Below are 16,437 nucleotides of genomic sequence, written 5' to 3' on the forward strand. Positions count from 1 at the left end.
TGAAATATTCCAAAAATTGCGATTTTGTTGAAAATTCACCCTGACCACACTCGAAGTCATAATCAAAATGTAATTGATAATCTTTAATCACACATGGGTTTAGTGGGATTTGACCAAATTTGAAGTGTTTGTGATTAAAACTGGGCGAGATAATGTCCTGAATGCGAGGGTGTGCACTTTTGTTGTTCAGGGGTTTGATCCAATATGGCCGACTTCCTGTACATTTTAGAGTGGGGCCATAATATAATTTTTGTCATGTCCCGACATGTACTAATTTTTTATGTGAGTTTCGAATTTTTATGTTGACTTTTTTCTGAGTCGGGCTCCCATTGGCCCCATGAAAATCAAAGTTTGAGGTGGCGCTACCGAGTCGTCTTTCGCTATTTTTTCTCGTGGTCTTTTGTGACAATTAGAGATCGTCGAGTTCTAATTTTTGACACCACTCACTGCCATGTCGGGGCGTGTTTACTACTTGATTTTTGCCATTTTCCACGCTCCGGACGCAGTTTTAATAAGTCCCTCGCCGGGAGAGAGTCCCAGGCTCGGGCCTAATAATGGAAATTTTTTTTCCACCCATTATTTTTCTCCTAAACCATAACAGCTACAGTCATGTGACTTTCTCACATTGTGCCCCATCACAAATAAGGCCCCTGTGAATTTTTTCACAAGTCCACGACAAATCGATTGTCTTCTACGAATTTTTGAAAATGAAATTTGAAGAGGGCGCTAGAGAGCCATTTTGTGAGAGAGTGCCTTGATTTGCATATCATTGCGTTCAGCTTACAAATGTGCATAAACACTGTATTAGCATTTTCCCAACAAAAAATGTGTGAAATAGAATTTTTTTTTTTTTTTAAATATTCCATAATTTGCGATTTTGTTGAAAATTCACCATGACCACACCCAAAGTCATAATCAAAATGTAATTGATAATCTTTAATCACACATGGGTTTAGTGGGATTTTGCCAAATTTGAAGTGTTTGTGATGAAAACTGTGCGAGAAAATGTCCTGAATGCGATGGTGTGCACTTTTGTTATTCCTGTGTTTGATCCAATATGGCTGACTTCCTGTACATTTTAGGGCGGGGCCATAGTCGTCTTTCGTTATTTTTTCTCGGGGTCTTTTGTGACAATTAGAGCTCGTCGAGTTCTAATTTTTGACACCACTCACTGCCATGTCGGGGCATGTTTACTACTTGATTTTTGCCATTTTCCATGCTCCGGACACGGTTTTAATGAGTCCCTCGCCGGGACGTAGTCCCAGGCTCAGGCCCAATAAGAACCGATAGACTGATACTCAAAAGGAGTAGGCAGAAGAATAGGAGAGACCCATTACATTTGATTGGCCCTCGCCACCCATGAAGGGGCATTGGTGAGGGGCATTGTTCTTGCTGGGTTTCTTCTTCTTATTATTTTTCCGCCAAAACAATCGCAGTTTTCACCCCCTGAACGTCGACGAAAAGTCCCACATATAGGTATAGGATCGACCGGCTCGGCGAAAAATTTCATAAAATTGGCATCAAGAACAATGTCCGAAGCACACCGGCTCAACAGTGCCACCTAGAAATTTTGAGATTTTCAATTTAATAGGGAGGCCCGACTCAGATTTTGACGAAATTCGTACCAACGGCTATCATCGCCGCTTGCGGCTTTAATTGGATTTAAAATCCCACACCACTTTCACATACGTTCATGTGAAACCTATCTAGTCCTAGATTTTTTATCCAAATTACCTCAAACCCCTACCTCCTGCACCTTGCCCCCAGTTGTTACTATTACTATTGACTTTGAATCCCGCACCTTGTAAATAAAACACTGTAAATCTGTCCCGAGATCTGCATCCTTTGGTCCGCATCTACACCCACCATTACGACAGTACGATCTGGCCCTAAAATGGACGAAGCAGACTCGGGACCGGATCAGGCGCTGCGCCAAGCCTTTTCCCACCACGAAGCGATTATTGGGCAGCACGACCAGTCCCTCCGGACCCTGTTGGACCAGAACCAGACTCTCGTTCAACAAGTGTCCCAACTCACCGGTCAAGTCGTGGCTCTGCTCGCCAGCTCGCCTCCGACTCCGCCTCCTGCTGCTGCTGCCGTCGGTACTGCGCCGCTGCTACGTTCCCCGGAGTCGAGGGGCACAGACCCAGACCGCTACTCAGGTCAGCCCGGACTATTCCGTGGATTTATGTTCCAGTGTACGTTCTTGTTCCAGCAGTGCCCTGCCCGTTTTGACTCTGACGCTACTAAGATAAGGTACATCTGAGGATTACTTAGGGGAAGAGCGCTCCAGTGGGCGGAGGCGCGGCTGTCTAATACGGCCCCGGACAATCTGAACTATGAGAACTTTCTGACGGCCTTCAAACTAGTATTCAATCACCCGCACTACCAAGCGGATGCGGCTACCCGTCTGTTCAGTCTCGCCCAGGGTCTCCGGCCCATAGTGGAGTACGCCATCGAGTTTTGGACGCTAGCGGCGGAGGTAGACTGGACGGACAGCGTGCTGCGGGCTGCCTTCTTAAAGGGACTGAATGAACTTTTAAAAGATGAATTGGCGTCCCGATAGGAGCCCCCGGACTTACAGTCGCTCATCTCGCTGGCCCACCGGATCAACAACCGGCTGCAGACTCGACAGAGGGAGAGACGCCGGTCGCCGGTCCCGCGAAAGACACGTGTTTGCCCGTTGCCTCAGGAGGAGCCTATACAGGTGGGTCGAACCAGCATGTCTGCCGAGGAACGCAGTTGGCGTCGTCGCCAGGCGGGGGAGTGTCTCTACTGCGAAGAGCGGGGACATTTGATCACTGTCTGCCCGGTTCGGCCAAAAGGGGGAGCCCACCAGTAGGACTGGGAGTACTGGTGGGTCAGTCGCACATCTCGGAAGGAAGTAATAGACTCATGTTAAATGCAACTCTGTGTCTTAACTCGGAGACTTTACCGGTGGTTGCTCTCGTCGACTCTGGGGCCGAGGAGGACTTCATTGATTAACAGCTTGCGGAACAGTTCGGAATTAAACTAGAGGCCCTGGAACGGCCCCTGGATGCACGGGCGCTGGATGGATGCTCTCTTGACCACGTGACCCTGGTCACGGAGCCCCTCACGCTGGTGGTATCAGAAAATCACTGCGAGGTTCGCCGGTTCCACGTTCTCTCCTCCCCCTCTTTGCCGCTGGTCCTGGGCTACCCGTGGCTACAGACTCACAACCCGGTTTTCGACTGGGTCAGGAGGAAAGTGTCTGGCTGGAGCCCTACATGCCACGCCCAGTGCCTTCAGTCAGCCCTGTCCCCAGGTGGGCGGGTCGATCCCACTTCCAGCCCCGCCTCGGACGTCCCGAACCTCGCAGCAGTTACAGCGGAGTACCACGACCTCCAGGAGGTATTTAGTAAGAGTAGGGCACTCTCGTTGCCGCCACACCGGCCCTATGACTGTGCAATTGACCTCTTACCGGGTGCCCCCTTACCGTCTAGCCACCTGTATAACTTGTCCAGACCCGAACGAGAGACTATGGAGGAATATATACGGAACTCGTTGGCCACTGGTATCATCCGTCCCTCCTCCTCCCCAGTAGGTGCGGGGTTCTTCTTTGTAGCCAAAAAAGACAAGACATTACGTCCCTGCATTGATTATAAGGGGCTAAATAACATAACTGTAAAAAACAAGTATCCACTTCCTCTCTTAGACTCCGCATTCACACCTCTCCACGGTGCAACCATCTTTTCAAAACTCGACTTACGGAACGCGTACCACCTGGTGGTACGCATAAGGGAGGGGGACGAATGGAAAAACGCTTTTAAGACTCCCCTTGGCCATTTCGAATATTTGGTTATGCCATTCGGCCTTACTAATGCCCCAGCTGTATTTCAGGCCTTGATCTGTATTTCAGGCCTTGATCAACGACGTGCTGCAGGATTTCCTTAATCGATTTGTGTTTGTCTATCTTGATGACATTTTGATTTTTTCCAATTCTCCACAGGAACACCATCATCACGTTTGCCAAGTCCTCCAGTGCCTCCTGGAGAATAAGCTATTCGTTAAAGCAGAAAAGTGTGAATTCCACGCCGAGGAGGTTAGTTTCCTGGGTTTCGTAGTGGGACGGAGGCAGGTTAAAGCAGATCCGGGGAAGGTCCAGGCAGTCACGGATTGGCCGGCTCCTGCCAACCACAAGCAGCTCCAATGATTCATCGGCTTTGCAAATTTTTATAGACGATTCATCCGCGACTTCAGTCGAGTTGTCTCACCCCTCACGACATTGACCTCGCCCGAGTTGCCATACACTTGGACTCCAGAAGCACAGTCCATGTTTGATAAACTTAAGCACTTGTTCACCTCGGCTCCTATCCTCCACCAGCCCGACCCGTCTCGGCAGTTTATGGTTGAGGTGGACGCGTCGGACACTGGGGTGGGGGTGGTCCTCTCGCAAAGGTTTGACCCTCATAATCGCCTTTGTCCCTGTGCCTTTTTCTCCCGCCGCCTGTCCCCAGCAGAAGCGAATTATGACGTGGGGGACCGGGAACTCCTTGCTGTAAAATTGGCCCTGGAAGAGTGGCGTCACTGGCTCGAGGGGGCGGAGTTGACATTTTTAGTTTGGACGGACCATAAAAACCTCGCTTACATCCAGGCCGCTAAATGCCTGAACGCTTGCCAAGCCCGTTGGTCCCTTTTCTTTAGCCGATTCAATTTCACCCTTACCTATCGCCCCGGGTCCCGGAACATTAAGCCTGACGCCCTCTCACGGCAGTTCGCTCACGAGGAGAGTTTGACGACCTCTGAACCCATCCTTCCCTCCTCCTGTGTAGTAGCGGCCGTCCATTGGGGAATTGAGGACGTCGTTCGGGCGGTCCAAGCCACTGACCCCGACCCAGGTAACGGCCCGCCCGGCAAATTATTCGTGCTTAATCCTGTCCGTTCCCAGGTTCTCGAGTGGGATACCCGAGACTATACGGCCGCCTGCCAGGTATGTGCCCGGGCGAAAGCATCCCACTCACCTCCTTCGGGACTTCTGCTTCCCCTTCCAGTTCCAAAATGGCCCTGGTCCCACGTGGCAGTGGACTTCGTCACCGGCCTTCCCGTGTCCCAAGGCAACTCAGTTATCCTCACGGTAGTGGACCGCTTTTCTAAGGCCGCCCACTTCATTGCGCTGTCCAAGCTCCCCACAGCAAAGGAAACCGCGGACCAGCTCACCATCCACGTCTTCCGCCTTCACGGGATCCCGACGGACATAGTCTCGGACCGGGGGACCCAGTTCACCTCACAGGTGTGGCGGGCTTTTTGTGAGGGTCTGGGGGCCACGGTAAGCCTCACCTCCAGGTTCCACCCCCAATCAAATGGGCAGACTGAGCGGGCAAACCAAGACCTCGAGTCGGCCCTCCGGTGCGTGGTGTCCGCAAATCCCACGACCTGGAGTGCCGTCCTACCCTGGGTCGAATATGCCCACAACTAGCTGGTGAGTGCCTCCACTGGTGTGTCTCCGTTCCAGGCCTCCCTCGGGTACCAGCCTCCATTGTTCCCGGGGGAGGAGAGGGATCTGGAGGTGCCCTCTGTCCAGCATCACCTCCAGCACTGCCGCAGAGTATGGAAGAAGACCAGGGCGGCGCTCCTCCAGGCGGGCAGATGCATCAAGGCAGCAGCGGATCGGCGCAGCGTCCCGGCACCCGCTTACGAACTTGGCCAAATGGTGTGGCTATCCTCCAAAATCATCCCACTCAAAACTGACTCCCGCAAACTCTCCCCTCGATTCCTAGGGCCATTCAAGATCACTAAGATAATCAACCCATCCGCCATACAGTTACAGCTACCCCCGTCTCTCCGAATCCATCCCTCTTTCCATGTCTCCCAGGTTAAACCCGTCCGGACCTTCACCCTTTGTCTTCGCCTCCTGTCCCGTCTGGGTTCCCTGTTCGTCTCCCGTCCACCACCTTGGCTCTCACCTGTTGGATTATTCCTGCTCGGTCTCTCCCGGTCCTGTTCCTGGTCCTGTTCCTGGTCCCGTCTTGTCCCGGTTCTGGCTATCTCCGCTCCCGCTCCGGTTCTGGTCTGTCCTACCTTGTCCCGTCCTGCGCCCGCCCGCTCTGCCTCCTGCACCTTGCCCCCAGTTGTGACTATTACTATTGACTTTGAATCCCGCACCTTGTAAATAAAACACTGTAAATCTGTCCCGAGATCTGCATCCTTTGGTCCGCACCTACACCCACCGTTACGACAGGTTTAATGCTGGTGTAGTCCGGGTTTGACCCTGGTTTAGTCCTGGTTTAGTCTTGGTTTATGTCTTGGTTTAGTCCTGGTTTAGTCCTAGTTTAGCCATGGGTTAGTCCTGGTTTAGTTGATTTAGCCCTGATTTAGCCCTGGCCTCCTGCTGGTGCCCAGAGTCAGGCCTAAACATGGGGTATTAGCGTTTCAGCTTTTTGCAGCTAAAACCTGGAACAGTCTTTTTGAAGATGTGAGACAGGCCTTCACTTTGACAATGTTTAAATCCAGTCTCCAAACATTTCTGTCTGGTTGACTGAAAGGTTTTTATTCTCCACTCTTTTCTTTTAATGTTCATTTTATGATGATTGTTTATGTTTTGATTTGTTTGTACAGTAATATTAATGCCTTTCTTATTCTGTAAAGCACTTTGAACTACTATGTGTATGAACTGTGCAATACAAATAAGCTTGCCTTGCCCTGCCTTGCGTACATATTAACAGAATTAATCAAAATTGCAAGTGAGATGCAGTTATTTCTAAATGCCAACGTTCAGCTTGGGTTCTCCAGCTCCACAGCCAAACTTCTGTCAGTAAAAGCATGTGGTTTGGAGCAGAGGTCAGACTGTGGAGGGATAAACTAGATTTTTTTGTGTGTGTTACATTGCACTGGTCTGAATAAGTCTGAATTTTTTACTTAATAAGAAAAAAATATGTAAGGTGATCACAAAATCATTTATAATTAGATGCAGATATTAGACAGCTCGTGGTAAATAGTCACATTTTATATAGAGCTTTTCCACCCTAAAGGCTCAAAGTGCCAAAGAACCAACTCACTCTGGGGGTGAGGTGGGTTAAGTGTCTTGCCCAAAAGCACAACAACTGCATTTATATGTGGGAGTTGGAAACACACTGCCAACCTGTGGGTTAGTGGATCTGAGCGCTCAACCAAATCAATGATGTTTATGTTAAGAGCAGGATTTGAACTGCCAACCTTCAGCTCAGAGGACACACACTCTATCAACTGAGCTACTACTTCAAATACATGGGGAAAAAACACCCAGGGGACTGTTAAAACTGGGACCAGATTAATTTTTACTGATATTCTTACCCAAGCAATCATAGCTGGTATTTTATTTCTCCAGTTTCCTTGATTTCCTTCCACCAAAAGTCTCTCACCTTAAGATAATGGACTTGCATAAATGTTTTCTCCGGGTTGAGGGCATATTTCACTGTAGAAGATCCAGACTCACTGACCGCTCCAGTGCTGCCCAGGTTTGGTCTGGAAATAGAAAGACATTCACAATATTTCTCAAATTGGGAACGAAAAACTCATAAGTATGCAGTGCCCAAAAGGACGTGGAGAAGGACACAGAACAGAACCTTTTGGGAAATAATAATAAAACACATAATTATATTTATTATATTTAATTGCTGAGTGAAATTGCAATATTATTTTTGTGTGTGTGGTAAAAGTTTCAGTGTAAAGCACACACCCAGGAGTATAGACATTGAGCTGATAAACTCTCCTGCAGTTCAAAACATGTTTGTAGATATAGAGTTTATATTAGCTAAAAGGTAATATGTGAATGCCAGTAGCAGTGACTCAGTGATTAGAGCAGTGGACCCTCAACCGGAAGGTCAGATGACTGATTCCCACTTGGACCAAGTTCTGTGGTGGTGTTCCTAGGCAAGATACGTCACCTAGCCCGCCTAGTATGAAGGTCGTGTATGCGTAAATTGCATGCCTCCATGGTGATGTTATTTCTTTGACTGAAATGTTCCACAGTATAGGACTGGGTTTAGCGCCTCGCCCCAGGATACAATGATAGCATTCATCGGTGGAGCTGGAATCGCACCTCCAACCTGTGGGCCAGTGGATGCCTGAAATGATCCACAGTATAGAAGTAAATCAATCTTCAAGGAGACAAGCAGTTGGCGCAATCAGTCCAAGTTACATGCTAGATTTGTGGAGAATGTGGCAAATGCACTGACTGTAAGAAAGTGTGTTTTTCATGCTGCCTTTGAGCTTTATGTAATAAAGATAATTTTACTACCATCCTGTTGAATAGGGATCCAGTTTTTTCAGCTCCGATACTGATATAGATACTTTGGCTTTAAGTATCTGCCAATATCCAATATTACCCAATACCAGTGTGTTCAATCACTTTATATTGGAAAACTGTGGCCCCTCTCTCTGTGAATGGTGCTGTCAGGCTCGTCATTTTGGTCTTAAAATTTTTGTATTAACCCGCTCTACAGGATCCTATTTTTTATTTCACTATTGTGTCCCTAAATCAATATATGAACATTAATAACAAACAAATCAGGCTTCTATCTCCAAGGTCACAAGGTTAATGTTAGCAACAGATTTGATTGACAGTGCTGGTAAGTGCTCACTCCCTGCTAAACCAGCGCTGCAGGCGGGAAGGGGTGTTACCTTCAACAGCCTGGCTCCGGATTGGCTCTTTGGTTGCTATGATACTTGCAGTCAGAATTCCAAATATATAACTTGGCTCTAAATTGGCTCCTATAACTGTTCCTCCCACACACACCTGGGGCTAATTGACAATCAGCTGCACCTGGAGAGGATAAGAGGAGCCAGGACCTGACACCCAGAGCCAGATCATCCGCGTATCTCTGTGGTACTCCTACCATGGCTCCGTTCATGTTTTTTTTTTTTTCGCTGTTTGACTTTGCTAAACTGGATATTTTGCTCCTCACCAGATTCCGCTCCCTGGACCCGCTCAACTTTCTCGCATCCGACCCTGCTCTTCTCTACCGGTACAGTCTGTCCCGGCTCAAACTCTGCTACTCACGCTCTACCCTTGGACCACGGCACACACCCCGCTCCCGACTCACTGTTTGATCTACCGTCATTTTTTGCACTTTGCACTTTTTGTAAATAAACACTGTTGAACCTTCCCCGAGTTCTGTCTTTTTGGTCCCTCCTGAATGAGTGGGTCTTCCCCACTCTTTCACACCATATTTTCCTGCCAAAGTCTAGAGGCTCAAAAAACTTAAAAAATCTAGATTGTTATAATTCATACCAACAACTGGATTCATAGAGTCCCTAAATTACACCAACTAAACCCATTTGAAGTAATAACAGGTGCACAGGGTCTTAACCTGTCTAAGGGTAGAACATAACATCTTGTTCTTGTAGATTGAATCACTTTGCTACTGGCTCAGAAAGTCACAGTTAATAGTCTACACCGTGAGGTCACATAAACGCTGCAGCCTTCCCCTATAAATTTGATTCTCGATTTTCAGCCTAAAGCAAAAGAGGCAACAGTGTGGTCCCCAGTCAAACAAAGCTCTGGATTTACTGCAGTCGTGTGGAAGGGTATGTTGAACTAGTCTCTGAACTATAGGGTGAAAGATGTGTCTGGGTGCCAAAAGTTGAAAGATTAATCACATTCAAAACAAAACTAACTATTCATAAAGGCAGCGATTATTAAAAGTTCACAATCTAACTTTAAAGATTGATTTATCTGTAATGTTCAACAGTAAAGATGTAGAGATAAAGATACTGGGTTCAGATTTCGGCACCAATTTAGAAAATTTAACCAGATTGAGATAATAATCAGACTATTTTCAGGGTGATTTTGGCCCAGAACATCACATAATGTTTGAACTTTTATTCATACAAAGTAGTTTTTAGTTTCTTGCAAGTATAGAGCACATAAAGAAGTGGAGTAAGTGAGTATGATGTCACCCATAGCGTTCGGCTCCAGTTAAATGAAGCTCATAGAGGCTAGCAGTTATAGGAGCGAATTGGGGGCGGAGTTCCATATTTGGAATTCCGACCGCGAGTACCATAGCAACCAATGAGCCAATCCAAGGCTAGGGTGTTGAAGGTATTGCTCCTTCTCGCCCGCACCACTGGTTTAGCACAGAGCGGGTGCTTAGAAACACTGTCATTCAAACCTGTTGCTAACGCTATCGGGAGCGACCTCAGGGAAAGAAACCAGACCAGATTTTTTGCCTATTTTTATTTTATTTTTTTGTCATTTTAAAATATACAAGAATAATAACACACTGCTTGTCCAGCACTTTGTCCAACATTTAAAACAACTTTTAAGTGCTTCACGTAAAAGTCCATAAAAAACTAATATAAAGATAACAAATGCATAGGAAAAGAACAATGAAACACGTCTGTGTAGACCCTCAGTCGTCCAGGTCTGATCCATAGCAAACAACGAAGTTAAATCTGTCAACTGGACATATCTTGTAGGAGTGAAGACGTTTCGCTGCTCATCCAAGCTGCTTCTTCAGTTCTGGTCAGAATGCTCATGGCCACTGCCTTTAAATCTATCTGAGGGGAGGGGCTAACTACACTGAAACTGTAAACAGCTATTGTCTCCAGTTTCAGCTGAAACTACCCTATTCAGCCCTTAACGACCCTGGTATTGTTCTCATTGTTCTGGGCCTGAGGATGGAGTTGTAGATGGGGGAGAGATTATGTCTCAGGCCCCCATTTCTGTTTAAGGAAGGATTCTCTTTTCTAACAAAAATAGCTTCTTTAACTTCTCTCTCAAACCATTTCTTTTCTCTGGCTAAAATCTGAACTGCTAACAATAAAACACCAACATATCCTGTCCAGCTAGTATTAAATGCCCAGGAGAAGAGGTGGGATTCAGTCTAGTCAAGAAAGTTTGATTTGTTGTACTGTGATTTTAATGTCTATCTTATTCTGTAAAGCACATGGAATTACTTTGTGTATCAAATGTGCTATACAAATAAAGTTGCCTATATTGCTTTGTCAAAAAATATTTTGTAGTAATATTTAGTAGTAGTAGTTATTTAACATTTTTTCTTTACTACATAATTCCATATATCTTACTTAATATATCTAGTAGTAATAGAAACAGCAGGAGGAGTAGTAGTAAAAAATAAATAAATAAATAATAATAATAATAATAATAATAAACACTGAATGAGAAGGTGTGTTCAAACTTCTCACTGGTAGAGTAACACACAAACAAACAAAATGGATAGAGTCCCACAGCCGAGCCAAGGACAGGAAGCTGGGCCATGATAGTTGCCGTTAGTGTTATTGATTGGCCTGAGCAGATTAACTCCGTGTGCCGACGGGAAGCCTTGAAGGATCACCCGCCTTCCACGTCAATACAGCAGGCGCCTCTCTGCAATCAATAACCCCTTCATCACCACATATGCACAAGCTAGTATCTTCACCACACATGCACAAGCTAGTATCCTCACCACACATGCACAAGCTAGTATCTTCACCACACATGCACAAGCTAGTTTACATTTGTTTTTTATAGTTTTGATCCAGGACAGACAGGACAGCTTGCCGACACCTCCCACAGTAAAACAAACAGAAGAATCTACTTTCAACCTCATGCTGCTGAACTGGAGCTTGAATGCACCGGTGGATCAGATGAATTGGACCAATCACAGGGCAGCATTGTGGTCCAAACAAAACAAACCTGGACGGACACAAATATGCTTCTCAATTTGAGCAGAAATAGGGACTTCTAAATATATTGTTTTGGAAAAAAGGCAAGGAGAAGAGTGTTTCACATTTGTGGATATAAAAGATGGGAAAGTCTTGTTTTTCTTTTAAGTAATAGTTTTAAATTTCCACTTGCTCTGCTGTTGTGATGCTTTAAGTGCACGGAAAATACATGGGAAAAAATCTGATGAATCAGGTACTTTAAGATATACCTAAAGGGCCCATATTGCACTATTTTCTATTCTATGTTATAATGTTATTTCCTCATCACAAACATATCTGAACTTATGTTTTGTCTCATTCACATGTTTAACACACAAACCCTGCCTATTTAGACTGAGTTTTTCTCTCAAACTGAAAACACTCTGTTCCACCTTGTGATGTCATGTGGTAATACAGGAAGTGCTCCACTGTGGTTTTAACTCCACCTTCACTAGAATCATTTGGATTATTTCAGCCCTGGAACTTCCAATACTGAATAAAAGGTAAAAGGAGCTGTTAACTTGAAAACTACCGCTTCATGACATCACAAGGTGGAACAGAGCATTTTCAACTTTGGAGATGTAGGCAGACCAATAATAAATGGTTACTCAAATGTGTGTGTGAAGGAAACAAAAAAGAGAGTGAGTTTTGTGTAATATTGGACTTTAAAACAGCATAAGTTTGTCAAATGTTAGCGCAGTTTGAGCAGAATAAGAGGAAGGAAGAGGTTAAGGGTGGTAGTAAAACAGCAGTGGACAGGGATGACCGCGATTTGCTCAAGAAGAAGACATCAGCCTCCTGGAATTTTTAAATCTGTCCCGACACAGTTACAAGGATTTGCATCATGCGCAGTGGGAGAGGCACATGCCATATAAATGTGAACAGGCAGCAGAACGGACCAGTGCCCTGTGTAATTAGTTTAAATGAGATAATGTGGTACAAATGTCTCATCAAAGTCAAATGCTTTGTTTAAGATGACATCACCGCAGATTACAGGCCAATGATATTTGAAGGAGATGGGGTCAGGTAAGGTTCTTAAATCAGCTCAATTGTGCTTGTGTGTGCTCTATAGTCATAATCTATGACACCCGTGGATCATTATGTTATAATTTGCACATTTTAAATCACAATATTAATCTAAAACTACTTAATAAAAGAAACAAGTCCTCCGAGTTATGCGTTAGAAAACTGCAGAGCCCAATGGGAGCTGACGTCACCATAAACTTAATCAGAACAACACATGCTACTGAGCAGCCCATTTTTTATATTTTATGAAAATGACTATGCACCGCAGGTTTGTTATAGCAAACCATATCTCTGCATAATAAAAATGGTCAGCCTGAACATTTGGGGATTTTTTAAATACCTTTCTTTTAATTCTTTAATTTTATAATTATTTCTAGTACAATGTAGTTAAAGGTGTACTATGCAGCTTTTCTAGTGGAGAATCAGCCACCTGCTCATCTCCATGGACATGTCAAGCCTTTGCCAAAAATGTATAGTATGGCACCAAATTCATCTATCTCCATGGGGACACTCAGGTGATGGCAGTAAATGTTTATAATTTAATAAATGCATGAGAGATAAATTTAATGCCGTACTGTCGCACACTTCAAGTAAAATAATAACATGTCCATAGAGACAAGGGGTGGCTGACACTGGACCAGAAAAGTTACATATTGCCAGGGGCGGCACCAGACATTTTTGGTTAGAGGAGCTAAGGGGGGTGTTAAGGTCTTCAATGCAGGTGCTAACTTAACATATAGAGCCTTTTAACAATGGAGCATAATCCCTACCATATTCACTTCACTCACTAGTGTCTGCATAATCCCACAGTCATCCAGATCTGATACACAGCAAAAGATGAAGTTTAAATCTATCAACTGGCTAAATCGTTGTACGAGGAAGACGTTTCACTGCTCATCCAAGCCGCTTCTTCAGTTCTAGATTGCTGGAGGACACTTTCTTATATCAATCTGAATGGAGAGGATCCAAACATCAAGTTCACACGCGAAGAAGCCAAGGAGAACAAATTGGCCTTCTTAGATTGTGCAGTAACAATATGAGAGGACCGGTGTCTCCAGGTAGAAGTCTACAGGAAATCCACACACACTGACCAATACATGCTGTTTGATTCACACCATCCACTGCAGCACAAACCCGGAGTTATCTGTACTCTACAACACAGAGCTCATGTGATACTCACAAACACAGAGGGAAAAGTGAAGTGAACAACACATGGAGAAAGCCTTCTTTGCTCGTGGATATCCAAAATGGGTTTTCAATAGATCTAAGATAGCTAAAAAACAGGACAACTAGGAATCTGCACCTAGAAGAATAGGCATAACTATTCCTTACACAGCAGGTGTGTCTTAAAAACCTCAGAGAACTTTCAGATAGTATGAGATTACGGTCTAATTCAAACCTACAAATACTACAAATAGCTACAAATACAGAAACTGGTTCACCCAAAGAACAAAACCCCGAGCCATAAACAAAGTAATGTGGTCTACTCCATTCAGTGTAGTGAGCGGCACATTGGAGAAACTGGTGCAAGAGTTTCTCTGGGCCCCTGTCTGCCGAACATCTCCATCTCAAAGCCACTAACCACTCTTTTGAAGATAGTGAGGTTCAGATCTTACCCAGAGAAAAATGGTTTGAGGTGAGTTAAAGAAGCTATTTTTGTTAGGAAAGGAGACATAATCTCTCATAGAGCTATGATTCCATCCTAAGATCCAAAGCAAAGAAAAAAACCCAAAAGAGAACAATAGGAAGTCATTAAAGGTTGAATAGGGTCGTTAAGGCTGAAACTGGAGACAATAGCTGTTTACAGTTTAAGTGTAGTTAGCCCCTCCCATCAGATAATTATAAGGTAGTGTCCGCCTGCAATCTGAACAGAACAGAAGAAGCGGCTTGGATGAGCAGTGAAACGTCTTCACTCCTACAACAATTTGTCCATTTGACAGATTTAAACTTTGTCTTCATTTTTTTTTTTTTTTTTTTTGTGGTTAGCCCTTGTAGTGATGGAATAGTATGGAATTATTTTATTTTTTGCCTCCCTAGGGAGGTGTTCTGGGCATGTCCCACCGGGAGGAGGCCCCGGGGAAGACCCAGGACACACTGAAGGGACTATGTCTCTCGGCTGGCCTTGGGGTCCCACCGGAGGAGCTGGAGGACGTGTCTGGGGTGTGGGAAGTCTGACTGCTAGACTGCTGCCCCCGAGACCCGGCCCCAGATAAGCCAAAGAAAATGGATGGATGGATATTTATTTTTACTGTAGTCTCATTTTGAACACTCTGGTTTCCATTTGAATATTTTTAGTCAGGACCATAGACTTTATAAAGAAGTGGACTGAGTGAGTATGATTTCACCCATGACGGTCAGTGACAGTCAAATGAAGCTCATCAAGGCAAGTGGTTATAGGGGTCAATTTGGAGCTGAGTTCCATATTTAGAACTCCGACCATGAGTATCATAGCAACCATAGAGCCAAATAGGAGCAAGGCTGTTGAAGGTAACACCCCTTCCCGCCCGCACCACTGGGTTAGCAGGGAGCAGGTGCTTAGCAACACTGTGATTCAAACTTGCTGCTAACACTATCAGGAGCGATATCGACAAAACAGGTGCCTGATTTCACATTCTAATATCAGAATGCAACCAGTATCATTTGTGTGTTGTCTGAATTGCGAGAAGCACCTCTAAACCATTATGTTTTGGAATAATTGGAAAATGTAATCAGGAAAAAGGGTTAATTTGTTTGTATCATGTGTCTCATATTCCTTCCAGTAAATCAGTAAAACATCTTTGGTTGTGTGCTCTGTGTCCAGTCTGGGCTTTGTGTGAACGAGGCTGTCTGCTGCCGCTGATAAGATGAAATAGACTCTTTTTAAGACAGCAGGACAAGCCAATTCCCTGGGAAATTAAGTGTATGTTTGGGACATGTATTTATAACATCACAGGGACTTACACATTGTATGCCAACACATGTGGGGATGGGATGGACCGGTGCCAATGCTATACCTGAAATGTTCCACATTATGGCACCAAGTTTATCTGTCTCCATTGAGACAATCAGGTGATGCCAGTAGAAGTATTTTTAGGAAATAAAAACACCTGTGAGTGAATAAATGCAGAATAGGTAAGTTTAATGCCATACTGTGGAATATTTAAAGAAATATTTTAAGACTGTCACAACTACATTTACATTGCTACCATTCAGCTATGCCCATTTTAGTAGTATCTTCCATCATAAGCATAGACTGTGTATATAAATGGACATAGCTAACCTACTAGCTGCTGTGTTCTAAATAGGAAGTGAGCATGGGTTTTGGTCTTAAACTTCTTTGTAATAACTCACTCTACACGATCCTGGTATTTTTATTTCACTGTTGTGGCCATAAATTACATTAACAACATACAAATCAAGTGCCTTCTTTCCTTGTGGTCGCTCCTGCTAGCATTAGCGCACAATTTTCAACATATATTATAATTTAAAGTAAGATTATTTAAAAAAAATTAAAAATGATCATCTCTGCTGTTTGCAGATGATGTTGTCCTGATGGCTTCTTCAAGCCAGGACCTGCAGCAGGCACTGGGGCGGTTTGCAGCCAAGTGTGAAGCGGCTCCAAATCCGAGGCCATGGTTCTCGACCGGAAAAAGGTGGCTTGCCCTCTCCGGGTGGGTGGTGAGTCTCTGCCTCAAGTGGAGGAGTTCAAGTATCTCGGGGTCTTGTTCACGAGTGAGGCAAGGATGGAGCGTGAGATTGACAGGCGGATCGGTGCAGCATCGGCAGTGA

At 44.9% G+C, this 16,437-nt stretch overlaps 1 protein-coding gene across 1 annotated transcript in view; it reads right to left on the minus strand.

Moving 5' to 3' along the window:
* The window catches only part of aopep (aminopeptidase O (putative)), a 365,924-nt gene that overhangs the window by 193,144 nt on the left and 156,343 nt on the right, over positions 1–16,437 (minus strand). Inside the window, exon 11 of the mRNA XM_055224341.1 lies at positions 7,359–7,461. Within this exon, the coding sequence (XP_055080316.1) occupies positions 7,359–7,461 (103 nt within the window). The remainder of the gene's footprint in view (positions 1–7,358; positions 7,462–16,437) is intronic.

Source organism: Periophthalmus magnuspinnatus, chromosome 9, assembly GCF_009829125.3.
Source record: "Periophthalmus magnuspinnatus isolate fPerMag1 chromosome 9, fPerMag1.2.pri, whole genome shotgun sequence".
NCBI lineage: Eukaryota > Metazoa > Chordata > Actinopteri > Gobiiformes > Gobiidae > Periophthalmus > Periophthalmus magnuspinnatus.